The sequence below is a fragment of the Urocitellus parryii genome, chromosome 1, assembly GCF_045843805.1.
Source record: "Urocitellus parryii isolate mUroPar1 chromosome 1, mUroPar1.hap1, whole genome shotgun sequence".
Taxonomy (NCBI): Eukaryota; Metazoa; Chordata; class Mammalia; order Rodentia; family Sciuridae; genus Urocitellus; species Urocitellus parryii.
In genome coordinates, this window is record NC_135531.1 from 57,181,122 (window position 1) to 57,208,773 (window position 27,652).

Below are 27,652 nucleotides of genomic sequence, written 5' to 3' on the forward strand. Positions count from 1 at the left end.
AATAAACTTCATTTGTTTTAAGACATACCTGTAATATAGTACATATCCAAGTCTGGATGACAGTGGATGTTGTTATATAAAAGTAATAGTATAGAATAGTTAATAGGATAGTGCAAATAACTTAAATATTACATAAAAGTCACAGTATACAAAGTAATAATATAGAATAATACAGGTTGAGTATCATTTATCCAAAGTGCTTGGGAACAAAAGTATTTCAGATTACAGAGTCTTTCAGACTTTAGAATATTTGCACAGATTTTACCAGTTAAGCATCCCTGATCTGGAAATCTAAAATAAAATCTAAATGCTCCAAAATCTGAAATTTTTGAGTGATAGATTTTGGATTTCTGGGGATGATAGATCTGTAGTATATTTTTGGATTTGCTCAATTTGGTATTTGTGGAAATTTTTACCTAGAACAACAACTAACAATTGATGGTCTAACCAAATTAAGTCTCCAAAATGAATTAAGTTTTATTTCTCAACGCATGAATATATTTTTTGGTAAAACCATTTTGACTAGGAGATGGAACTAAAAAAGTATGAGAGTAAAACAGAGAATATTACTTATTAAATCCTTAGTGATGATATTTGACAGTAGCATATGTCAATCTGGTAGACCACAGTACCATTTACTAAAAAAATTTTTTATCACAAATAGAGTCTTTATATGGAATCTCAAGTGAAAATTCAAAGAAAAGCAGAACACAATCTATCAAATGAAGGAATTACCACAAAATATTATTAGTTTTCCTTTAATAAATTTCAAAAGGTATTTTAAAAATCTTGAGAGGGATTAAAACTATGCTAATCCTTGCTCAGTGATCCAAAAAGGAATATGTAAATCATACTAGAAAGACAAACCAATGCTATAAATATAAATAAGTGTAATGGAACTAATATGAATGCTATATCTACAGTAGAACAGAAACAAAGATTTGAATTCCTCTGTTTGTGGTAGATCATGAATCAGAGCAGTAACATTTTTACAAGTCACTCAAAAGGTAAGATTTTAGTTCCTTATACCAAATGACTTGCCTTATGACTAACTTTGAACAAAAGCATGTGTGGTAAATGCTACAGTGTGAATTCTGAAGCCTAGGTCTTAAGAAGCCTTCAGCTTCTACTCTTGCTTTTTTGTGTCCAGCAAACCATTGCAAAGACCTTGTGGTACATTACTAAAGAATGAGCATGGAGAGAAGAAAGTGCAAATGTTGGAAGCCACTCTAATCGCTTCCGTGGAAGTGCTAGACATAAGCCATTTTAGATTCTCTGGCTCCAATTAAACAGCCCTAGCTAACCCCAGGTAGAGTTGAGGTAGAGTTGAGCTATCCCCATTGAACTCTGCACAAACTATAGAATCATGAGAAAAGACATGGTTGTCTATAAACTACTAAAGGGTTTCTTATACAGCACTAGAAAATGCTACAGGTCTAAGTTCCTATTCTTAGAGCCAACTCAAAATCCATTAAATTCACCAAAAAAAGAATTGCTGGAATAATCAAATATGCACCATCACACTCATTATTAATTTGTAGATACACTTTTATGAGTTCACTAAGACAAAAACAATTATGCTTCAGCTCTCATCAGAAGGGAATTTAATTTAGTTCAGCATAAAAAAAAGGGTAATCTTTGTTAAACGTAGCAAATAATCAGGATAGATAGTGTCTGAAAGATATTTTTTTGTAGATTTCAAAAGCAGTGGGTTATAGTTCTAACAAGGTTACAGTATGTGTGTATGCACAAAACACACATATATAAATATAGAGTATTATATTTTATCAATATAATTTTTTTCAAATGTTTTTTGGTGATTTATAAGAAAGGGGAGTTAAGTACCCTTTCGATAAACATTATTTTAGAACCAGACTTGTCAGTTGTGTATATACTTATATGAATAGAGATAGGAAATACACAGATTATAAATTAAAAATAATAATAACTCTGTAGGGATTAAGGTATAGCTATCTAAGGCACCAGAAGGAGGCAACAACAGGGAATAACTCTCTTTAGTATGTTTTTCTTTTCTTTTTTTTGGTACCAGGGATTGAACCCAGAGGCACTTAACCACTGAGCCACATCCCTAACCCTTTTTTGTATTTTATTTAGAGACAGAGTCTCGCAGAGTTGCTTAGGGCCTTGCTAAGTTGCTGAGGCTGGCTTTGAACTTGTGATCCTCCTGCCTCATCCTCCCAAGCCACTGAGATTATAGGTGTGCCCCACTGTGCCCAGCCATGGTATGTTTCTTTATACCCAAACCCATCTATCTATTCTAGTACTTTTAATTCTCAATACATTTTCAGCCACATATAGCTATCCTGTATCCTGGTCACCTTTACCTTCTATGGTCAAGGAAGAAGTAAAAACAAACAAACAAACAAAAAAAGCAACATAGGGATCAGAAAAAATGAAGATTCTGAGAAAAAACTATTAAAGTGTGTTCTAAATGTAATATAGTAATAAAATAGCTCACTTTTAGAACTAGGTAGACAAATCTTTTCTGTGAAAGTCCAGATAGTAATCACTTTAAGCTTTATGATCATATTTTTTATTGTAAGTACTCAATTCTACTCTTTTAGTGCAACAGCAGTAATAAATGGCTGTAACTTTGTTTCAATAAATGTATTTAAAAAGAGGGTGGCAGGGTGGACTTGATCTGTAGGCATAGTATGAAAGATTCTGCTTTAGAATGACATTTCCTTTTTCTTTCTTCTCCAAGTAGAACACTTGTGAAAAAATATAATTTGCCATGAAAAAGAACAATGTCAGTACCATTTTAATAGGTTTGTATTTTGGGCAAGTTATTAATCATTTGAATTTGTTTTCTTTTCAAGTGGAAATAAAAAAAATAGTACCTTAATGTATGTTGAAAGAAACCAACTGAGCATTTTATAAAGCACCCAGAAAAATACTCAGCAAACTGGTACACCTCAATAAAAGTTTCTCCCTTTGTGAACTAGTAAGGTCTATCAGAACATGCTATGAAATTTCCTTTCTGTTTTTAATCTTTGCTTACTTACCAACATACTCATTGATCCTACAGCAATGGGTTTATCCTTTAATTCTGGATTGTCCCTCATTTCTACAGCTGCATAGAAGGCATCCATGTCAACATGCACTATGGTATTGTTCAAATCCCGGCCCTGTTCTAATTCCATTGCAAATTTGTCAACCTTAATTAAAAAAAAAAAAAAAGAGTTAACACACTTTAAGACAACATAATATTGAAATATCATTAATCATAACATTAATTTTAATTTAGTAGGCATTTATGTGCCTCCATCCATTTATGCATCCATCCATCCTATGGATGCAAATTTTATGGCTATTCATCAGTGTTTAAGGGTATATAATTTATTGTTCTTTATTGAGAATGGTAACTGCTTTTATTTTCACAAATACAGCTTATTCTTTAAAATTTTTTTTAAAAAATATTTATTATTTTTTAGTTGTAGTTGAACACAATATCTTTATTTTATTTTTATGTGGTGTGAGGATCGAACCTAGGGCCTCGCACATGCTAGATGAGGACTCTACCGCTGAGCCACAATCCCAGCCCCACAGCTTCTTTTTTTTTTTTAATATTTATTCTTAAGCTTCAGGTGGATACAATATCTTTATTTTACATTTATGTGGTGCTGAGGATTGAACCTAGTGCCTTGTGCATGCTAGGCGAGCACGCTACCACTGAGCCACAACCCCAGCCCCCCCCCCCACATATTCTTAAATGTCATTTCTTCACAACTCTTCTCTCCATACTCCCAGGCTATATATATAGTAAAAACTTAATAAATATTTATTGAATGAAGAAGTATTTCAACTGCTTATATCAAATATTCGATTGCTTTATAAATTTGAAGAACTTACTAGCACTGAAAGTTTCAATTTAGGTAAAATAAACAACTCCTATTTGACCCAAAATGTGTCTTAAAATAGCAACAAAGAAAATGTACAACAAAAGATTATACCTCTTTGGCATATCTTGTTATACTGAACAGTAACATATAACCCAAACACACCAAAGTATAATGTAAAAATTCCCTCTGTAAACTGCTGTCATTATGCATTTGATAAATGTTAGTTGATACAAATAAAATTTGAAAACTTAATAATTAATACTTTATATAAACTTCAATACATATGTCAAATTATCTTAATCTTTGACTCTTCAGAGAAAAATTGGGCTGAAAAGAATAAAGAGAAACAAAAGAGGGTAGAAACCAAAGTAGGCAAGTAAGAAAAGGGTTTATGAAACAGACATACTCATTTATAACTTGCTTTTTGTGGCTTGCCTCTGTTAATGCTAAATAATTCCAGCTTTCTGGGTAGCTGAGGGTTACTGTGTGACAATTTTATCTCTGCAACGTGTAAGCAAGTTGCCAAAACCATTGAAATAAAATCATAAGAGCATGTAAGGAGCATGGAACAGTGACACATGGTACAAATTCAATAAATGCAATTTATTACTAAAAGTATGAGCATATAGCTACATAACAAAGCAATCAAAAACAGAGAAAAACAGCCCAAAATTGGCAAGTGCTGGTGAATCCTGGAATAAAATCAACTTCCATCATGTGGAGATCCTTAGAGCAAGTTGTTGTTGTTGTTTGGTACTAGGGATTGAAACCATGGGCACTCCACCACTGAACCACATCCCTAGCCCTTTCTCGTATTTTATTTAGAGACAGAGTCTCACCAAGTTCCCTACGGCCTCATTAAGTTGCTGAGGTTGGCTTTGAACTCGTGATCCTGCTGCCTCAATCTCCCAGGCTGCTGGGATTACAGGTAAGCACTACCATGCCCTGCTGAGCAAGTTTCTTTGAAGGTGCAAATATAATAGGCATGGTGGCTCATACCTGTAAACATAGCAACTAGGGAGGCTGAGACAGGAAGATTACAAATTCAAGACCAGCCAAGGCAACATAGTGAGAGCCTGCCTCAAAATTATAAGCTTTTTTATACATCACTAATGAATCCTCACAAAGAGAAATTAAGAAAACCACCCCATTCACAATAGCCTCAAAAAAAAAAATACTTGGGAATCAATTTAACAAAAGAGGTGAAAGACTTCTACAAGGAAAACTATAGAACACTAAGAAAGAAATTGAAAAAGACCTTAGAAGATGAAAAGATATTCCATGCTCTTGGATAGGCAGAATTAATGTCGTCAAAATGGCCATACTACCAAAAGTGCTATATGATACCAATTAAAAAACTCAACGTCATACCTCATAGAAATAGAAAAAACAATCTTGAAATTCATTTGGAAAAATAAGAGACCCAGAGTAGCCAAAGAAATCTTTTAGCAAGAAGAGTGAAGCAGGAGGCATCACAATACCAGACATTAAACAGAGCCATAGTAACAAAAAACAGCATGGTATTGGCATCAAAACAGACATGTAGACCAATGGTACAGAATAGAAAACACAGAGACAAACCTGCATAAATACAGTTTCTCATACTAGACAAAGGCACCCAAAATACACATTGGAGAAAAGATAGTCTCTTTAACAAATCATACTGGGAAAACTAGAAATCTATATGTAGCAAAATGAAACTAAACCCCTATCTCTCTCTATGCACAAAACTCAATTCAAAGTGGATCAAAGACCTAGGAATTAGACCAGAGACTCTACACCTAATAGAAGAAAAAGTAGGCCTAAATTTTCATCATGTTGGGTTAGGCCCCTAAAGCGCAAGAAACAAAATCAAGAATCAATAAATGGAATGGAATCAAACTAATAAGCTTCTTCTCAGCAAAAGAAACAATCAATGAGGTGAAGAGAGAGCCTACATTTTGGGAACAAATTTTTGCCACACGCACATCAGATAGAGTGCTCATGTCCAGGATATATGAAAACTCAAAATACTTAACACCAAAAAAACAAACAACCCAATCAATAAACGGGTTAAGGAACTGAACACACACTTCTCAGAAGAAGATATACAATCGATCAACAAGTATATGAAAAAAAATGTTCAACATCTGTATTAATCAGAGAAATGCAAATCAAAACTACTCTAACATTTCATCTCCAGTCAGAACAGCAATAATCAAGAATAATAAGCAAAAATAAATGTTGGTGAGGATGTGAGGAAAAAGGCACACTTACACATTGCTGGTGGGACTGCAAATTGGTACAGCCAATTTGGAAAGCAGTATAGAGATTCCTTAGAAAACTTGGAATGGAACCACCATTTGACCCAGCTACCTCACTCCTTACTCTATACGCAAGGGACTTAAAAAGAGCATAGTACAGGGCTGGAGATGTGGCTCAGCGGTAGCGCCCTCGCCTGGCATGCGTGCGGCCCGGGTTCGATCCTCAGCACCACATACCAACAAAGATGTTGTGTCTGCCGAGAACTAAAAAATAAATATTAAAAATTCTCTCTCTCTCTCTCTCTCTCTCTCTCCTCTCTCACTCTCTCTTAAAAAAAAAAAAAAAAAGAGCATAGTACAGTGACACAGATACATCAATGTTTATAGCCACAGAATTCACAATAGCCAAACTGTAGAACCAATCTAAATGCCCTTCAATAGATGAATGAATAAAGAAACTGTGGCATATACACACAATGGAATATTACTGAGCAAGAAGAGAATAAAATTCTGGCATTTGGAGGTAAATGGATGTAGTTAGAGAATATCATGCTAAGTGAAGTAAGGCAATCCCAAAAAACCAAAGGCCAAATGTTTTCTCTGATAAGTGGACGTTAATCCATAATGGGGAGGGGCACAGAATGAGTGGAAGAACTTTGGATTGGGAAAAGGGGAGGGAGTAGAGAGGGGGCATGGGGATAGGAAGGATGGTGGAATAAGACAGACATCATTACCCTAGGTACATGTACGATTGTATGAATGGTGGGACCCTACTTTGTGTACAACCAGAGAAGTGAGAAATTCTGCTCCATTTGTGTACAATGAATCAAAGAGCATTCTGCTGTCATGTATAACTGGGGATGGAGCTTAGTGGGTGACTGCTTGCTTGGTATGCACAAGAATCTGGGTTCGATCCCCAGAACCATCCTGCCATGCACAAAGTGGAGAGGCACAAGGGTATACAGTGTATGTAGCTTTTTCCCCCATATGCTGGACTTCCCTTATCTCCACTTTGCAGAATTTTTTTTTTCATGGCTTTCCTTCTTAGCATTATTGTGACACTAGCTGTTCACTAGCCATAGATTAAAACTATAATTTCTTTTTTAGAAACAATCACCCTGAATTACATTTGTCTGTAGCAGCCACAGTGAGAATCTCCAGAGGGCCTGCTCCTGTTTAGTCTACAAGTCACTGAAAGACTTGAGGTGTTCTGTGCTTTCCTCAAGCTGTTCCTTTGTCTAGAATGCCTTTCCTACCTGACACAAGGCTTCAAGGATCAGCTTACATATCTCTCTGTAATTTAACTGGATCTTTTTCCTTTGTGCCAGATAAGTTAATATTCCTTCATTTGTATTCCTGCTCTTATCATGGCACTTATTGTATTAGATGCTGAATTTTGAGTACCTTCAGGAGAAAGTTCTTGTCTACCAGTAAATCCTTCCCCACAGAAGAGACAGGAGGGGAGGCTGGTAGGAGAAATTAAATTTGTATCAATATATTATTAAACTTGTATCAATATATAACTTTAATATATTAAAGTTGTTTTTTTAAAAAAGTAGTATTAGAAAAATTTTGGAGAAGGTTAACTTCTTGCAGTGAGACACTGTACGTAACAAAAGGAACTTTTCAATTTTATCCTGATTTATCATCCTGATTTAAACTGTTTATTCTGGCAGTGTTCATTTTGGACTTGAGAATGGCATCCTGACTAGATGTAAACAAATCATGAAGACTAGTAAAAACAGGGTAGACTAAAAGCTAATCTACAACCTAGATAATATGCCTAGGATATGAGTAGAGTGAGAGTGACGGAGTGGCATCTGAAATAATTTGGCCTGAAATTATCCAGAAAACTAAAAGACAATAAATAGAAAGCAAACCATATGGTAAAAAATTCTCTTAACGACTCATATATTAATGCTATGACAATTTCTTTGGCAATGTATTCTCTTTTCTTAATTCAAGTGTGCAGTTGCCAAAAGGAAACCTCCCCACTGCATGACTCATACATTCCACTTTCCTTTACTATCTCTCATTAGTCACCCTTGTCTGAACTTTTCTTTTTACATCTACCAGATGCACACCACCACTGTTTTTTTAGTTTCTTCTACTTAAGTTCTCACATTTCCCTTCCTTCTATTTTCCCTCCCAATGATTTTCAAGCTCTGATCTGAGTCTGTAACATGCACCTTGTTCCCTCTGTCACTGCTGAGAATCAGTGTGTGTCACATGGGGTTAAATATAAGGGCTTTGGTTTAGGTCCCAGCACTGTCACTCATTAGTTATATGACAGTGGAGAGATTAACCGCTCTCTCATCATTACTTTCTTTATTTATAAAGTGGGACTACACTAACTTCCAAAAGTCATTGAAAAGAATTAAGAGCCACTAATGTGATGAACTTATCTAAGGATACAGTAAGAATTTAACAATAATACCTCTAATTTTAAAAGTACAAGTGACATTTATTGAGTATATTATGTCAAATAATATGCTAAGTGCTTCTTAAATTAATCCATTTAATTATCAAAGTAATTCTGTGATTATAATTATTATTCCTATTTTTTTTTTAGATTTTTTAGTTGTAGATGGACACAACACCTTCATTTTATTTATGTATTTATGTGGTGCTGAGGATCAAACCCAGTGCTTCACACATGCTAGGCAAGTGCTCCACCACTGAGCTACAACCCCAGCCCCCTATTACTCCTATTTTATAGACACTAAAGCTCAGTAAGTTTAATTTTCCCTGAGTTATACAGCTGATAAATGGTAGAGCTAGACCTGGAAACAAGTTTACTCCAAAGCATATGTCCTTTCTATTATCTTATGATGCTTCCCTAAAATAGATTTTTTAAAGTCTTTAACATTTAAGTTCAAGTAAGTTCAAAAAGAATACTAATGGTATATTTCATATCCATAATTGTCTTATTTACTTAAAAAAACCCCTCCCATTTCTATTACATTTAGAGGACTATTTTAGAAATAATGCTGCTTTTTTTTGTTTTTGGTACTGGGGATTGAATCCAGCACCACTCAGCCACAACCCCAGCCCTTTTTGTATTTTATTTAGAGACAGGGTCTCACTGAGTTGCTTAGGGCCTCACTAAGTTGCTGAGGCTGACTTTGAACTTCTGATCCTCCTGCCTCAGCCTCCCAAACAGCTGAGATTACAGGTGTGTGCCACCATGACCAGCTGAAACTAATGCTTTTAATTGCTTGACTTAGTATTTCCTTAAAGACTACTGAGGGAGTATGAGTTAATAAAGTCCATTGTTAAAATGCACAAAATGTACTGATTTGCTGTGTAGTTGCCATTTAATATAACATGGATATTTGTTTATGAACTTATATTGTTATGAATATTTTGGCAGTGATAACAATAATTGTGTCTTTAGGAGGTCTAATGAGGGTAGGATAGGGTGGAAAAACTTAGGTTCTGGATGAACATCCTGGGAGTTCATGCCTGCAGAAGTTACTTACCTCAGGTGGACTAGCAATAGTTCACATTACCGTATCACACAAATAAAATCTAGCACTTGCAAATTTTAGACTTGAAAATAGAAACACACTTCCCATGAAAACATCTCTGTTCTTGCAGACCTTCTTGACTCTTTAGGACTTCCTCAATCTCCTCCCGTTTATACAATTTCTTTTAGAGGAAGCTCAACAAATGAAACAATTCAACAATCAACATAAAACACATTTCCTGTCATTCCTGTTGCAAAAGATGCCAGAGAGCCTCCCACGAAACAGTTGACTAAAACTGGAACAAAATCTGCACTTCTCTATACAATGAAAGGCATTTTCATTCCTTCAGATTATTAGCATATTTAAGAGTAAACTTAAAAAATAGTATGAACAGCTAAAAGTTGTTAGCACCGCTCCCACGTACTTTATATCTTTTATTTTTTTTTAAAGAGAGAGGGAGAATTTTAATATTTATTTCTTTTAGTTATCGGCGGACACAACATCTTTGTTTGTATGTGGTGCTGAGGATCGAACCGGGGCCGCAGCATGCCGGGTGAGCGTGCTACCACTTGAGCCACATCCCCAGCCCTGTACTTTATATCTTTAAAACTTACATTAAAAATATTTGTAGGGCTGGGGCTGTGGTTCAGTGGTAGAGTGCTTGCCTAGCACATGTGAGGCACTGGGTTCAATCCTTAGCACCGCATACAAATAAATAAATACTCTAAGTACACGTATGAAGACATGAAGGATGTGACTCTACTTTGTGTTCAACCAGAGATATGAAAAATTGTGCTGTATCTGTGTAATATGGATTGTAATGCATCCTGTTGTCACATGTAACAAATTAAAATCAAATCAATAAGTAAATAAATAAATAAAAGTTCTGAAACATTAAAAAAATTTGTAGACTACAGATCAATAAAACTTGCCAAAAAATGTCCACAAAGTATATTGCTTAAGAAATAAGATAACTTTAAAAACTATGTTGTTTTGGATAGAATGAAATTTTTTAAAAAACTTAAGTTTATCTGAAAAAGAAACTGCAGGAGAAAAACAAAAAAAAAGTTGAAAGAAGAGTTATGAGGAAGAATATTAAACTATATTTTTAACTTTAAATAACTAAAACTATATGGTACTGATAAAGGAAAAGAGTCAATTGATTAGAAGAGAGAGTCTAGAAATAAATAAAAGTGTAATGGGAATATAGTATTTGAAAGTACCTCATTTCAATTCAGTGGAGAAAGATCTTATGATTCAATAAATGGTGTTGGGACAATTGAATCACCATTTAGGCAAAATATAATATCCTTTAAGAAAAAAAGTACTTCATACCTTATATCAAAGCAAATTCCACAAAGAATGAAACAACAAGCCACAGACTAGGAGAAAATATTTGCAAAAGACATAACTGATACAGGATCATTATCTAAAATATACAAAGAATTTAAAAAACTTAACAATAAGAAAACAAAACAACCTGATTAAAAAGTGGGCCAAACAATTTAATAGACACCTCACCAAAAAAGATAATACAGGTGGCAAATAAGTATATAAAAAAAAGATGCTCAAAATCATATGCCATCAGGGAAATGCAAATTAAAAACAACGAAGACCACTATTCTATGTATCAATTGGAATAACCAAAATCTAAAATATTTGAAACAGTAAATGTTGGTATGAATGTGTCATTGCTGGCGGGAATGCAAAATAGTACAGACATTTTGGAAGAGAGTTTAGAAATTTCTTTTAAAACTAAACAGTTTCTTACCATATGATCCAACAATTACCCTCTTTAGCATTTACTAAAAGGAATTGAAAACACGTCCACACAGAGACCCTGCATATGTATGTTTGTAGTAGCTTATTCTTAATTGCCAAAACTTGGAAGTAATCAACCTGCTCCTCAGTAGGCAAATAGATAAATAAACTGGTACATCCAGATGATGGGATGGAATAATATTCAGCACATAAAAGAAATGAGCTATCAAGCCCTGAACAGACATGCAGTGATCTTAAAGGCATACCATAAGTGAAATAAGCCAATTTGAAAAGGTTTCATGCTATATGATTCCAACTATCAATGGCATTTTGGCAAAGGTAAATCTTTGAAAGTATTAGAAAGACCAGTGATTGATTGCCAAAGGTTAGTAAAAGGGAAGGATAAATAGGCAGAGTCTAAAGGATTTTAAGGATAGTAAAACTGCTCTGTATGCTATGATAGTGAATACATGTCATTATAAATTTGTCCAAACCTATAAATTATACAACACAAATAATGATTTATTGATTTTAGGTGATAATGATGTACCAATGTAGGGTCATTAGTTATACCAAATGTACCACTCTATGGGGGATGATACTAGTCAGGGAGGTAATGCCTGTGTGGGGCAGGGGTATATGGGAAATCCACCTTCTGTTCAATTTTGCTGTGAACTCAAAAACAGCACTAAAAACAAAGTCTTAAAAAAATGGATGTGATTATATAAACATTTTAAAATTGTACAGGGAAAAAACTCATGCAAAATTAAAAGACAACATACTGGAAACATATTTATATCAAATGGCAAGAGAAAAACCCTAAACATATGATAAGATCTTATAAATCAAGAGAAATGGATATAAACTCCCTAGAAATATGGAGAAATGTGGGCAAAGGATATTGCTTCAGACTGCTAGTTGAAGCTCCAAATCGAAGCTCCAAATCCTTCCTTCATTCCATAGTAACGTATTTTCAGCTGGGCACATAGCCATCCAGCTAGAGAATATATATTACAGCTTATCTTTCAGTTGTTTTTTTTTCTGGGGGGGGGGGCTGTAATTTAAACTACTGCCAAAAGAATGTGGGTTTAAGCAATGTGTGTAACTTTTTTTTTACTTGTTTAATAGCAAACTACTTAGTTTTGATATTTTTCTCCCAGTCTTTCTTCCTTACCAGGAAATGGAATATGGATTAGATATAATCCAGTTTTGTAAATCCAAGTAAGGATAATACCAGGAGATGAAAGAACAACATGATTTATAGAATCTGGGTCTCTCAACTACTATGGTACCCCACTAGTTGTGGCCACTTACCTATATGTGAGAAATAGCCTTATCTTATTTCAAGTACATTTTTGGATTTCTTGTGCCAGCTACTTGACCTACATCCTCACAAACAGAATAAAAGGAGACAGTCTCACAATAAGAAAATAAGAATGGCTAAAGTGTGAAAAGATTACTTTTTATGGTATAACAAAAGGAAGATAAATGAAAACAACCATGAGGTAATATTTTGGACACTGTAAAATCAAAATCTAAAAGATGTTATAAAACTGATAAAATCTAGGTCTAAAAAGTATGTGGGGAACAATCAATAAATGGGCCAACAAACTGAACAGACACTTCTCAGAAGGTGATATACAATCAATCAACAAATTTATGAAAAAAATGTTCAACATCTCTAGCAATTAGAGAAATAATCAAAACTAAGATTTCATCTTACTCCAGTCAGAATGGCAGCTATCAAGAATACAAACAACAATAAATGTTGGCGAGGATCTAGGGAAAAAGGAACACTCATACATATTGCTGGTGGGACTGCAAAATGGTGCAACCAATATGGAAAGTAGTAGGAGACTCACTGGAAAACCTGGAATGGAAACACCATTTGACCCAGCTATCCCACTCATTGGTTTATACCCAAAGGACTTAAAAAACAGCATACTACAGCCATATAAATGTTTATAGCAGCACAACTCACAATAGCTAAATTGTGGAATCAACCCAGATGCCCTTCTGTGGATGAATGGATAAAGAAAATGTGGTATATACACACAATGGACTATTACTTAGCAATAAAAGAGAATAAAATCATGGCATCTGCAGGTAAATGGATGGAGTTGAAAAATACAATGCTAAGAGAAGTTAGCCAATCCCAAAACACCAAATGCCGAATGTTTTCTGACATAAGGAGACTAATTCATAGTGAGATTAGAAGAGGGAGCATGGGAAGATTAGACCAATTCTAGATAGGGCAAAGGGAGAAAGCGGGAGGGAGGGGACAAAAGGGTTATTAAAAAGATGGTGGAATGAGATGGACATCACTACCCTAAATACGTGTATAAAGAAGACACAAATGATGTGAATATAATTTTATACAAGCAGAGATATGAAAAATTGTGCTCTATATATGAAATATGAATTGTACTGAATTCTGCTGTCATATATAACAAATTAGAATAAATTTTTTTTAAAAAGAGCATAATTGTGATGTACTCATTTATATACATCATTGGACAGTATTTTTAATGTTTATTTAGTATATTTGTACATACTCTATGTATAAGTTTGACCTAGAATTTTTTGGGGGGACTGTCATTATCTATCTTTGATATCAAAACTAAAATAACCTAATAAAGGGGAATTTTACTCTTAAAAAAAGTATGTGAGGAAAACAATACTTACAATATTGAAAATGTAAAATAGTACCATCTATGGTGAAAATAACTACACTAGAGTGCAAAGATAGATAAGAATGATCACCACAGGGTTGTTCTAAAACAAAAAACCTGGAACCAAAGTAGGGTAAAATAAATAAAATTATGTTACTTACATACAGTGGAATGCTAAGAACCACTAAAAATGTTGATCTAACAGACAAATAATCTTTTGTCACCACATTATAATACTTAAAATTATCCTGTGCTTTAGGAAAGCATATATCAAAAATGATACATAGTTTAGGAAAGAAAACATAATTTATGATCCCTGAATTCTATCACAAGAAAGATTTCATAGCATATTAATTAATATTATAATTTTATTATTATGTATAGTGTAATGCTTTAGCATTGAATCAGATTTTGAAAAGAGAGTAAACTTGTCTAGCTATAAATTTAGTTTTATTAGCAGAAATGTGACTGCTTTGAATTGTCAATCTACCACATGGTGCCCTGAACCTTGGTTCCTATTACTTACTATTCCACAATTACTATAGAAAACAAGAATGATCAACACAGGGTTGTTCTAAAACAAAAAAAAACTCACCAAGTTGCTGAGACTGGCCTAGAACTTGCAGTCCCTTGGTTCCTTCCTAACTTTTCTAATAAAATAACTCTCCCTAAATACTGGAGAAATCTAAAGTCTCCATGTTTTTAGAAACTTTGTGTTTTATTTTTAAAATTCAGGTACATTTGTCATATGTGTATATATATGTATATATGTGTGTGTATGTACATATATGTATATATGTGTGTGTATATATTGTGTGTGTTTGTATTTTACTATAACATGATTATGTTTTAAATTACTTTCTTTTTTATTTATTTATTTTGATGGTGGTACTGCGGATGAAGCCAGAGGCCGTCTATCACCAAGCCACATCCCCAAATCTTTTCTACTTTTTTTATTACCTATGGTGAAAATAACTACTTTAGAGTGCAAAGATAGAGAATATGACTGATCTAAAACAAAAACACTCATCAAGTTGCTGAGACTGGCCCAGAACTTGCAATACCTCCACCTCAGCTTCCTAAGTCAGTGGAATTATAGGTGTAAGCCTGCTTAAGTTGCCTTTTAATTTAATTAGTTAATATGTTCCTCCAAATCCTTGTCTGCAAAATCAGCATTACAGAAAATATGCCAATTTATCCTGTGGCCTTTTCTAGTGGCAAAGCATGTCTATAATTTAAAAAAAAAACACAAGTTTTGGGTTGAATCCTAGCTCTGGCAACTACCTGTCCTATGAGGCTGGTAAGTTATTTAATTAAGACTCCATTTAGATGCCTTTCAATAGATGAATGGATAAAAAAATGTGGCATTTATTCACAATGAAGTATTACTCTGCATTAAAAAATGACAAAATCATGGAATTTGCCGGGAAATGGATGGCATTAGAACAGATTATGCTAAGTGAAGCTAGCCAATCCCTAAAAAACAAATGCCAAATGTCTTCTTTGATATAATGAGAGCAACTAAGAACAGAGCAGGGAGGAAGAGCAAGAGGAAAAGATTAACATTAAACAGAGACATGAGGTGGGAGGGAAAAGGAGAGAAAAGGGAAATTGCATGGAAATTTGTTATACAAAATTACATATAAGAGGTTGTGAGGGGAAAGGAATAAAAAACAAGGGAGAGAATTAAATTACAGCAGATGGGATAGAGAGAGAAGATAGGAGGGGAGGGAAGGGGGGATAGTAGAGGATAGGAAAGGCAGCAGAATACAACAGGCACTAGTATGGCAATATGTAAAACAGTGGATGTGTAACCGATGTGATTCTGCAATCTGTATAAGGGGTAAAAATGGGAGTTCATAACCCACTTGAATCAAATATGTGAAATATGATATGTCAAGAACTATGTAATGTTTTGAACAACCAACAATAAAAATTTTTAAAAAAAGACTCCATTTATTCTTTAGTATAATGGAGGTAATAAAGTCTAGATGTAGAATCTCTGTAAATGAGTATAACAATGCTTAGCAAAGTATGTACACTTGCTGAATGTGTATGTTTTACAATATAATGAAACTTAGCTTTCTATACTTTACAATATAATGAAAACTTAGATTTCATCTTATTTGAAGTTATGACTCAAAAACAACGTATTTTAAAGGCCATTTACTATTCCACCAACTTTCACTTTAACAATTGAATTAATACCTGTAATTGTGCTTTCCTTAGTTGCTGGCTGGTAATTTGAGCTTTTTGTTGCATCATATTTTTAATTCGTTGGTTGACTTGTTTTTCCTTCTTGAGTTCATTTCCATAATATTTGGATCCCTATGGAGAAAATAAATCATAAGAAATATGTCTGAAGGAAAGCATTATTATAGTATACCTTGTTAGCTAAGAGTATAGACTCTGGAATCAAATGAACTGAATTCAAACTTAGCTCTACCACTTACTAGATGGGTGAACCAGCTAGTAAGAAATTACTTATTCTTTGTTTCTTTATCTATAAAATGTATTCATTAATCATAGAATTAATAAATTCTAAATCATAGAATTATTGTGCTGAGTACAGATCTGCATTCAGAAAAGAATACTTTGTCCTAGGCAGAATCCACAGGCCATATCCAAGACCTTAGCTGAGTCATTAGTTATCTCCACCAAAATTTTAACATAAATGACCAAGTGGATGATGATCCACAATAAGGGGTGGGAGGCATGGGAACGATGAAGGAACTTTGGATAAAGCAAAGAGGAGAGTGGGAAGAGGGGGCAATAGGGTAGGAAAGATGATGGAATGAGACAGGTATCATTACCCTAGGCACATGTATGATTGCATGAATAGTGTGACTCTACATCATATACAACCAGAGAAATGAAAAGTAGTGCTCTATCTGTGTACAATGAATCGAAAAACATTCTACTATCATGTATAACTAATTAGAACAAATAAAAAAATAATAAAAAATGTAAAAATATACCTTAAAGCTATTTATCATTCCACTACTCAACATATCCATTCTAACATTGAACATAGTCTCTATCCACTTATCAGGTTGACAGATACTAGATTATTTCTACTTTTTGACTATTATGAAAAATGCTGTTAAGAACATTTGGGTATATGTTTTTGTGTGGACATACATTGCCATTCTTCTTGGCTATGTACCTAGGAGTTGAATTTCTGGGTCATACTTAACCTTTTGAGGAACTGACAGATTATTTTCCAAAGTGACTGAACCATTATACAATCCCACCAACAACATATGAGAGTTCCAATTTCTCTACATCCTTGTCAACATTTGTGATCATCTGTCTTATTTATTATAGCTTTCTGGATAGCAGTGTGAATAGTATCTCATTGAAGTTTTAAAATTCGTATTTCCTTAATGATATTGATCATCTTTTCATGTATTTATGAACCATATGCAAATTTTCTCTACTGAAATACGTACTCATATTTTTGCCCATATTTTTATTGGGTTGTTTGTTAAAGCTATAAGCTACATTATACTACTACTTCAGCTTGGCAAATCCAGAAGTTTGATAATACAATCTGTTAGTGCAATTCTGGTATTAGTAATACACACGTACACATATCAGTGGTAGAAGTAAAAATTGATACAATCAATGTTTGATGAATTAATAACTCACAAAAATTACACATTCATATATTTTTTCATGCTATCTGTACTTTTGTGCAGCAATTCTACTTCTAGGAATCTCTCCTATAGGTATACTTGTACACATGCAAGGCTATGAAGTATAAGGTTATTCAGCGTGTATTATTTATAAAAATTAAAGTCTAGAAATGACTTATATGTCCATCAATAAAGATTCTGACTGGATTAATAAATTATACCCACACATGTGAGCATAAACAACAATACAGAGCTTTACTTAGAAAGACCTTCAATTATAAAAACTGAAAACAAAACAAAATATTTGCAGTTATTTGGGGGCTAGGAATGTGGCTCAAGGGTAAAGTGATTGCCTAGTATGCTAGAGGACCTGGGTTCAATCCACAGCACCACAAAAACAAAAGACAGAAAACCAACCAATTATAGTACTCTCCTGTTGGGGTTAAAAAAGGAAAGAGCAGGGGCTGGGATTGTAGTTCAGCAGTAGAGCGCTCGCCTAGCACGAGCGGGACCCGGGTTCGATCCTCAGCACACATAAAAAATAATAAAGGCATTGTGTTGTGTCCATCTACACCAAAAAAATAAGTATTAGAAAAAAAAAGAATTAAAAAAAGAAAAACAAAAGAAAAGAGCAGCTGGGTGCAGGGCCACAAGCTTATAATCCTGGCTATTCAAGAGGCAGAAGCAGGGTTGGGTTTGTAGCTCAGCGGTAGAGCACTTGCCAAGCACATGTGAGGCACTGGGTTTGATCTCAGCACCACCTAAAGATAAATAAATAAAGTAAAGGTATTATGTCTATCTATAACTAAAAATTTTTTAAAAAGAGGCTGAAGCAAGAGGATTCCAAGTTTGAGACCAACTTGGGCAACTTAGTAAGAATCTGTCTCAAAAGGTTAGGGATGTAGCTTAATGGTAGAGTTATTGCCTAGCATGAGCAAGGTCTTAGGCTCAATTCCCAGGACCTCAAAACAAAAATAAAAACACACCAAAACAAAGAAAGAAAGAAAGAAAAAAAAAACTTGTACATCATTTTGCTTTTTTTTTTTTTTTTTGGCAGTACTGGGGATTAAACCTTGGGGCATTCTACCAGTGAACTATAACCCCCCAGTCCTTTTTTTTTTTTTTTCTTTTGAGACAGTCTTGCTAAATTGCCTAGGTTGATCTTGAACTTTAGAAGCTGGGATTATAGCCATGTACCACTGAAAGTAGAATGGCAAGAGCAAAAAATTAGAAGGGAGATTATGCCGGGGTGCAGTGGCACATGCCTGCAATCCCAGTGACTTGGGAAGCTGAGGCAAAAGGATCTCAAGTATGAGGCGAGCCTCAGAAACTAAGCAAGGCCCTAAACAACTTAGTAAGATCCTGTCTCAAACTAAAATATAAAAAGGACTGGGGATGTCGCTCAGAGGTAAAGTGTCCATAGGTTCAATCCCTAGAACCAAAAAAAAAAAAGAAAGAAAGAAAAAAAATTGAAGGAAGAGTATTCCTTACTTATTCATTGCTTAATAATATATATTAAAATATTTAATAAAAAGGATGTTCAAAACTATTTTCCTTGAAATAGAAAGTTTAAAAGTAATTAAATTACAGATATGAAAGGAAACAAAAAACATACCTTTGTGGCCTCCATTATAATTCTGTTAATTTTCTCTTTATCTAATCCTTCCATTCCTGCTTTATTATCATTAAGTCCCATTCTAAGCAGAAGATCATCTTTGTCATTGTCATTCTTTTCTTTTGTGCTATACATGGTGTAAATGTAAAATGTCTTCTTTTTTTACTATCTGAAAAAGCATACAAAATAAATACTGCTTTTAAAAGCATCCATAACTAGGACACATAAGGAAATCAATAAGACAAATTTAAAAAAAAGATAGTTAAGAATTCTTAACTCCTGAAAAATTACCATTCAGATTTTTTTATTGGTTGTTCAAAACATTACATACCTCTTGACATATCATATTTCATACTTTAGATTCAATTGGGTTATGAACTCCCATTTTTACCCCGAATATAGATTGCAGAATCACAACGGTTACACGTCAACAATTTTTACATAATGCCATATTAGTAACTGTTGTATTCTGCTACCTTTCCTATCCTCTACTATCCCCCCTCCCCTCCCCTCCAATCTTCTCTCTCTATCCCATCTGCTGTAATTTAATTCTCTCCCTTGTTTTTTTTCCTTTCCCCTCACAACCTCTTATATGTAATTTTGTATAACAAATTTCCATGCAATTTCCCTTTTCTCTCCTTTTCCCTCCCACCTCATGTCTCTGTTTAATGTTAATCTTTTCCTCTTGCTCTTCCTCCCTGCTCTGTTCTTAGTTGCTCTCATTATATCAAAGAAGACATTTGGCATTTGTTTTTTAGGGATTGGCTAGCTTCACTTAGCATAATCTGTTCTAATGCCATCCATTTCCCTGCAAATTCCATGCTTTTGTCATTTTTTAATGCAGAGTAATACTCCATTGTGTATAAATGCCACATTTTTTTTATCCATTCATCTATTGAAGGGCATCTGGGTTGGTTCCAGTCTAGCTATTGGGAATTGTGCTGCTATGAACATCGATGTGGCAGTATCTCTGTAGCATGCTCTTTTAAGGTCTTCAGGGAATAGTCCGAGAAGGGCAATAGCTGGGTCAAATGGTGGTTCCATTCCCAGCTTTCCCAGGAATCTCTATACTGCTTTCCAAATTGGCCGCACCAATTTGCAGTCCCACCAGCAATGTACAAGAGTACCACTTTCCCCACATCCTCGCCAGCACTTGTTGTTTGACTTCATAATGGCTGCCAATCTTACTGGAGTGAGATGGTATCTTAGGGTGGTTTTGATTTGCATTTCTCTGACTGCTAGAGATGGTGAGCATTTTTTCATGTACTTGTTGATTGATTGTATGTCCTCCTCTGAGAAGTATCTGTTCAGGTCTTTGGCCCATTTGTTGATTGGGTTATTTGTTTTCTTACTGTTTAATTTTTTGAGTACTTTGTATACTCTGGATATTAGGGCTCTATCTGAAGTGTGAGGAGTAAAAATTTGTTCCCAGGATGTAGGCTCCCTATTTACCTCTCTTATTGTTTCTCTTGCCGAGAAAAAACTTTTTAGTTTAAGTAAGTCCCATTTGTTGATTCTAGTTATTAACTCTTGTGCTATGGGCATCCTATTAAGGAATTTGGAGCCCAACCCCACAATATGTAGATCGGAGCCAACTTTTTCTTCTATCAGACGCAGAGTCTCTGATTTGATATCAAGCTCTTTGATCCATTTTGAGTTAACTTTTGTGCATGGCAAGAGAAAGAGATTCAGATTCATTTTGTTGCATATGGATTCCAGTTTTCCCAGCACCATTTGTTGAAGATGCTATCCTTCCTCCATTGCATGCTTTTAGCCCCTTTATCAAATATAAGAAAGTTGTAGTTTTGTGGATTGGTCTCTGTGTTCTCTATTCAGTACCATTGGTTCACCCGCCTGTTTTGGTACCAGTACCATCATGCTGTTTTTGTTACTATTGCTCTGTAATATAGTTTGAAATCTAGTATCGCTATACCACCTGATTCACACTTCCTGCTTAGAATTGTTTTTGCTATTCTGGGTCTTTTGTTTTTCCATATGAATTTCATGATTGCTTTATCTATTTCTACAAGAAATCATTCCAAGATTACTATACTCTTGAAAGAAAAACAGAAATTAACATTTTCTGCATGCTTTGTGCCAGCTACTCATTACACTTGAGGCTTTAAAAGTGAACCTCATAAGAGCCCTGAAAGGTAGATATTATTATTGCCAGTATAAAAAGAGAAGAATCTTGGTTTTGGAACATGTCTGCTGACACAAATTTGCTTTAACATGGCAACATCTTTGTTGAAAACCAAGTCTGAATCCAAAACTATAGATGAATACTACAGCAAATACAAAATAACACTTTCTCTACTATGCTTTAAATTCTATTGTATACATTTTTATTATTATTATAATTATTACTACTACTATTATTTACTAAGGATTTAACCCAAGAGCTACATCCCCAGTCCTTTTAAAATTTTTTTGAGACAGGGTCTTGCCAAGTTGCTTAGGGCCTCACTAAATTGTTAAGGCTGGCCTCGAACTTGCAATCTTTCTGCCTCAGCCTCCCAAATCACTGGGACTACAAACCATTGCACTTGGCCAGAGCATTAAGACAGTGGTGAAAACTACAGAAAAAAACTATTCACTTCCAGGAAACTTTTACATTGTACAATGTTATGTCACTCCTAAGATTAAGAAAAATCCTTTTGAAGGCCAGATATGGTGGTATGATAGATAGATAGATAGATAGATAGATAGATAGATAGATAGAGATATAGATAGTCTCAGCTACTCAGGAAGATGAGGCAAGAGGATCACTTGAGCCCAGGAGTTTGAGGTCAGGATGAGCAACAGAGAGACTCCATTGCAAAGCAAAAGAAAACAATAGAAATAGCCTTTCAAATAAATACTTTAATATCTACACGTAGATCTTATTGTTTATCTTCACATTATATGAGCCTTAAAAACTCTTTATAACAACTGTTATAAACTCTGTAACAGAAAAAAATTATCAAGAAAACAAATTAAAATTTCAGCAAAGTTAAATGAATTGCCCATCATAACTCTGCCTGTAAGTGGAAGAATTTCAATTTGCATCTAAGTCTTATTCCAACTCCAATACAGTTACCATGATATCACAGCTGCCTCCAATTTGGGGTTCATTTATGCTAGACACAAATGGCCAGATGAAACTAAAAAATGTGGAAAAAAATAAAAGGCCAGGTGAACAGATCTACAGCAATGATAGTAACTTATTTGCATGATTTAGCAAGAGCTCATTTACTCCAATCTGCCTTGAGGACCTTCCCCCTTCCCTCAATGGAAAATACATGCTACTTTAGTAAGGTCTGTTTATGAAAACTCATCTTGATATCAAGTTCTCATTTTTGTAAGAGTCACTTTTCTTTCTTTTTTTGGTGCATGTGGTGCTGGGAATTGAACCCAGGGCCTCATGCATGCTAGGCAAGCACTCTACCATTGAACCACATCCCTAGCCCTTTTTATTTTTAATTTGAAACAGGGTCTCACTAAGTTGCTGGGGTTGGTCTCAAACTTGAGATCCTCCTACCTCAACCTCCCAAGTTGCTGGGATTACAGGTGTGTACCACCAGGTCTGGCTCTTGAGGACTCATTTTTAAAACAAACAAACAAACAAACAAACAATGTGGTTTCCATTTTAGGCAACAACAAAGAATAAAAATAATTTCAGTAGGGACTTTGAATACTGTGACTATTAATGGCAGTTCCATTAGGAAAAAACATGGACACCATAGTAGTTTCCAAACTTCGTTGTACATTAGATTCCCTCTGGAACTTAAAAATCTTGATGCCCACTCAGGTTTCATCATATACTAAATATATCAGAAACTCTGAGAGTAAGAGCCAGATTAATAGCAGTATTTTTAGAGCTGCCAGGTGATTTCAATATGCCCCAAAATATAGGAACCAGTGGTGTGGATGTTGCTTCTGAATGCCCAGGCTGGTTTTCCGTTTTCATTGTTTTTCCTTAAACTGTCAGATGCAATTTAATATGGCCCTGTATTTTGTCTTAGTCTTCAGTAATTCAATTACTTGGCATTTTCTAGTAAAGCAGGCAAATATAATTCAGTTATAATTTCACCATACCCAACTACTAAAAAGTGAGTCCAAAAACTAAACACAGAACTCCACCTCTAAGCCACCTTGCCCTTTAAATGATGAATATATGAAAAGAAAATAAACACTATTGAAAAGAAAAATGAACAATTTTATATTACTAATTATATACTTATATTAATTAGCTAGCTAAACTCTTAAGAATTAGCTTGGGTTCTTAACTGGGTTAGAAATGGGCTATCAGAAATGCTGGCACCAGGAAAAATTGTGAGACAAAGTTAGTTTTATACTACTTTCCCCTATTGAAGACTACTTAACCCCAACTGAAGTACAATTTCATAGGTATACATTTACTGTCATTTATATGTCTATGACTTCCAAATTTGCAATACCAGTCCAAATTCATAACATCTCAAATTTAACATGTCCCAAACTGATTTTCTCATTTCCCTCCATTCCCCCAAACCAGCTCTACTTACTTCCTCATTTCAGTTGAGGACAATTTGAATCCCTTTCAATTGCTCATGCCTTAGAATCATTCTTGACTTTCTTTCTCAAACATTCACAATCAAACTGTCAGGAAATCCTGTGGGCTCCTTCAAAATACATCCTGAGCTTAACTACTTCCAACCATCTTCACTGCTTTCCTTTAGTCTGATCCACCATCTCCTGCCTAGATAAATTTCAACAGTCTCCTAGTCTCTCTGCTTCTACCCATGCTATTCTTGTTAATTATCAACACTATAGTCCAAATGATTCTTTTAAATCACAAATTAGATCATATCACTCTTATGCTGAAAACTGTATAATGCTACCCCACCTCACTTCAAAATAAAACACAAATCCTTAAAATGACCTTCAAGGCCTTAAAGAGTTTGAATCCTTCCTACTTGTTTACCTTGTATTTTTCTAATACTCTTCTGCGTGCTCACTGTTCTTCAGTCAAGGTACATTCCAGCCTCAACTCAAGGCCCTTTTGTAAACTGCCAGTTTCCCTTCCCCTAGAGGGTCAGATAGCCCCTTGACTAAATTCCCACCACTTCTTCAGGTCTTTTATTAAATGTCACCTTCTCGGTGAGAGCTACTCTGACCTCTCTATTTTAAACTGAAGCCTAATCACTTTGATTATTTCTAAATCAAAGAAATTATCAAGACCAAGGGCATAGCTATAATTTGGATCTTGAACGTCCCCTAAAGACTTGGGAAGTGGTGGGATGTTTTAGAGGTTGGGCCTAGTGGGAGGTCTTTAGGTCATTGAGGGGTGTGCCTTACAAGGGGATTGTGGGACCCCAGTCTCTTCTCCTTCCTCTCTGCTTTCTTGGCTTGAAATAAGGTGAGCAGGGCTGGGGATGTGGCTCAAGTGGTAGTGTATTTGCCTAGCATGCATGAGGCACGGGGTTCGATTTTCAGCACCACATAAAAATAGAAGAAAGACATTGTGTCTACCTAAAACTAAAAAATAAACATTAAAAAAAATAAAGAAAGAAGATGAGCAGTTTTGCTGGGCCATACACTCCTGCCATACACGTGCTGCTCTGCCACAGGCACAAAGCAACATGCCAACCCGTCATGGACTGGAATGTCCAAAGTAATGAGCCAAAATAAAAAACTTTTCTCTCCCTCTTTAAGCAGGGATTGAACTCGGGGATACTTCCATCACTGAGCATGTAGCCCAGTCCTTTTTGTTTTATTTTTTTGAGACAGTCTAAGTCTTGCTAAGTGGCAGAGGTTAGCCTCAAACTTTCAATCCTCCTGCCTCAGCCTCCCAATTCACTGGGATTATGGGTGTGTACTATGGCTCCCAGCTAACTTTTTTTCTTTATAGTTTGATTATCTCAGGTATTTCTTAGAGTAACAGAAAGTTAATACCATAATAGCAACATACTAAATTTTGGTATATCTGAATCACTATGAATTTCTTTTGGGTCTAATATTTATGTCTGTGGTTAGCATGCTTTCATAGGTCTTTCCAAAATCCTTTCAACTTTTCTATAAAGTCTCTCAGTAGTCCCGATTATCTATATTTTTCCCATTAGTTCTTCAGTCAGTTTGTTATCTAGAAATCCATAAAGTTAAAAGAGGGCTCCTAGCAGAGATATTCACATAATATCACTAAGTATGATTTTCCTATGAAGTAAGATTTACTTCAAATGGCTTTATGAGGACAACAGATAAATGTTAAGTGCCTAGTATGGTGTCTGGTATGTGACAAGATCTCAGTCAACAGTTATTATCGTAATTATTATTATTAAAGTTAAGCCAAATTTCCAGAGCTATGAAAATCAGTAGTTTTACTTTTCTTACTTTTCTTCCTTTAAAATAAACACAAGCAACTATAAAAAGCATCCAAAAGAAAAAACAAAGGTCACAGATTACATAGGTGAATTTTATTGGTTTTTGCTTTCAAACAAGTATTTGTAGTAGGATTACTGTCACATATAAAGCCCAAATTATTTGAATGGATGTGACTGTGACTTTATAAACAAAAGTTGGGAGGGGTTTCTTTTTGAAAAGGGAAATAGGCAAATACAGCCTGTTTTGCTTCAACTAAGAAGCACAAACAGTAACGCACAACTCAAAGGAAAGAACTTCGTGTTCCTGTGGTTTAGGGTATTGATTTAAAGGCACATATTTCTCCAAAAATATTCAAAATTCTTCCTGGTATGATTCTACCAACAACTATTCAGGTTACCACTTTAAAATATAAGGCAAAACTCTGTTTTTGGTATGGAAAGGATGGCAAGTTAGACTTTTTCAGAAGGAATTCTAAGGAAGAATTTTTAGCATTCTCTCTAACTATTAAAAAAACACAAAATTATGTAAACAATATCACAAGTACTTAGCATATTGAGCAAAGTCACCTGGAATTAATCTACCAGAAAATATGCAAAATACACTTGAGGTAATAAGACAGGGAAAAAAAGATAGAGGGACTGAGAGAGTGAGAGAAAGAGAAGTATGAATATCGAAAACTGAACTTCAGAGTAAGTTCCTATGTGAAGGGGTGGGGCTGTAGCTCAGTGGTAGTGTGCCTGCCTAGCATGTATGAGGACTGGGTTCATCCTCAGCACCAAACAAATAAATAAATATATACAGAAAATGATAATGTTTTTAAAAAAAGTTCCTATGTGGAGCTTGTTGCCCATTTCTAATTACTGTAAATAATCAAACCCCATTAACTTATTCAGAAAACTTTAATATATATAAAAATGATCATTATCATTATTAGTAATAGTAGTAGTAGTAGTAGAAGAAGCAGCAGCAGTACTGCAGACTGACCCAGGGGCAACTTTACCATTGAGCTATATCCCCAGCCCTTTCTATTTTTTTTTTTTTTTTAATTTTTAGACAGGGTCTCCCTAAATTGCTGGGAGTCTCATAAAGTTGGTAAGACTGACCTGGACTTAAGATATTCCTGCCTCAGTCTCCCAAGTTGCTGGGATTATGGTGTTGTCACTACACCTGCCATGAATATTATTTTTAAATCTCCCAAATGGGGCTTGGGACTCTGGGTACCATCCCTAGCAAGGTAGGGAATTGGGAATTAAATCTCTCAAATGCTCAAATATTTAGTACTTTTGTTTAACAAAGTAAACATCCAGCTTAAAACTTCAGATTGTTCTTTTTACTGTCTAGTTTTAAATACAATGAATTAAGAATATTGCTCTAAAATGAAAATAGTATTTTTCAAGTTAATACATCTTAGATGATGGACATTTTAAAAAGTCCTTTTCATTTTCATTCCTATAAAACTATTTTTTAAAGCTTGAAAGTTGTTAATTGTAACCCAAGACTTTCACAGATTATTATTTTTCCATATTCCATTCCAATTATTTTATATATGTATAAATGAAAACATGTATTAAAATCACATGCCAACAAGTTTTACATGATGAGAATGAAACAACTTTTCGTTTTTAGCTTCCACCTTCAGAGTAAGACCTACACATACAGGAATCATACATATATTCTCTTCCACCGTCTTTTCTCCTCTTCCTTTTTCTGTTAACTTAGCTGAAGAATGAATGGGACAGTCAAAACATCAACACTACTTAATCCTGTGTACATAAAATTCACTCTTACAAAACAATAAGTTGAAACTATCTTTAGTACAGAATGAAAAATATTGTGACACACACTACAATATCAACTCAAAATTCTCTAAGACAGTATAAATTTCTATTTTGACGACAAGTTTAATATTTCATAACACAAAAGGTTGGCTGAGAGGTTCTTTCCTTATTAGATCATGGCAGCAAAAATGCCTGTCCTTATAAATGTGATGCTGAACAAATCAATTGTTTTAGTTGAGGTATATGATAAAATGTACAAATCTTTTTTTT

The 27,652-nt window shown here is 34.6% G+C and overlaps 1 protein-coding gene across 1 annotated transcript in view; it reads right to left on the minus strand.

Moving 5' to 3' along the window:
* The window catches only part of Polk (DNA polymerase kappa), a 63,808-nt gene that overhangs the window by 24,635 nt on the left and 11,521 nt on the right, over positions 1–27,652 (minus strand). Inside the window, exons 3-5 of the mRNA XM_077795953.1 lie at positions 19,263–19,431; positions 16,218–16,337; positions 3,027–3,179 (exon numbers count right to left, since the gene is read on the minus strand). Coding sequence (XP_077652079.1) covers positions 3,027–3,179; positions 16,218–16,337; positions 19,263–19,397 — 408 coding nt within the window. The 5' untranslated portion in view covers positions 19,398–19,431. The remainder of the gene's footprint in view (positions 1–3,026; positions 3,180–16,217; positions 16,338–19,262; positions 19,432–27,652) is intronic.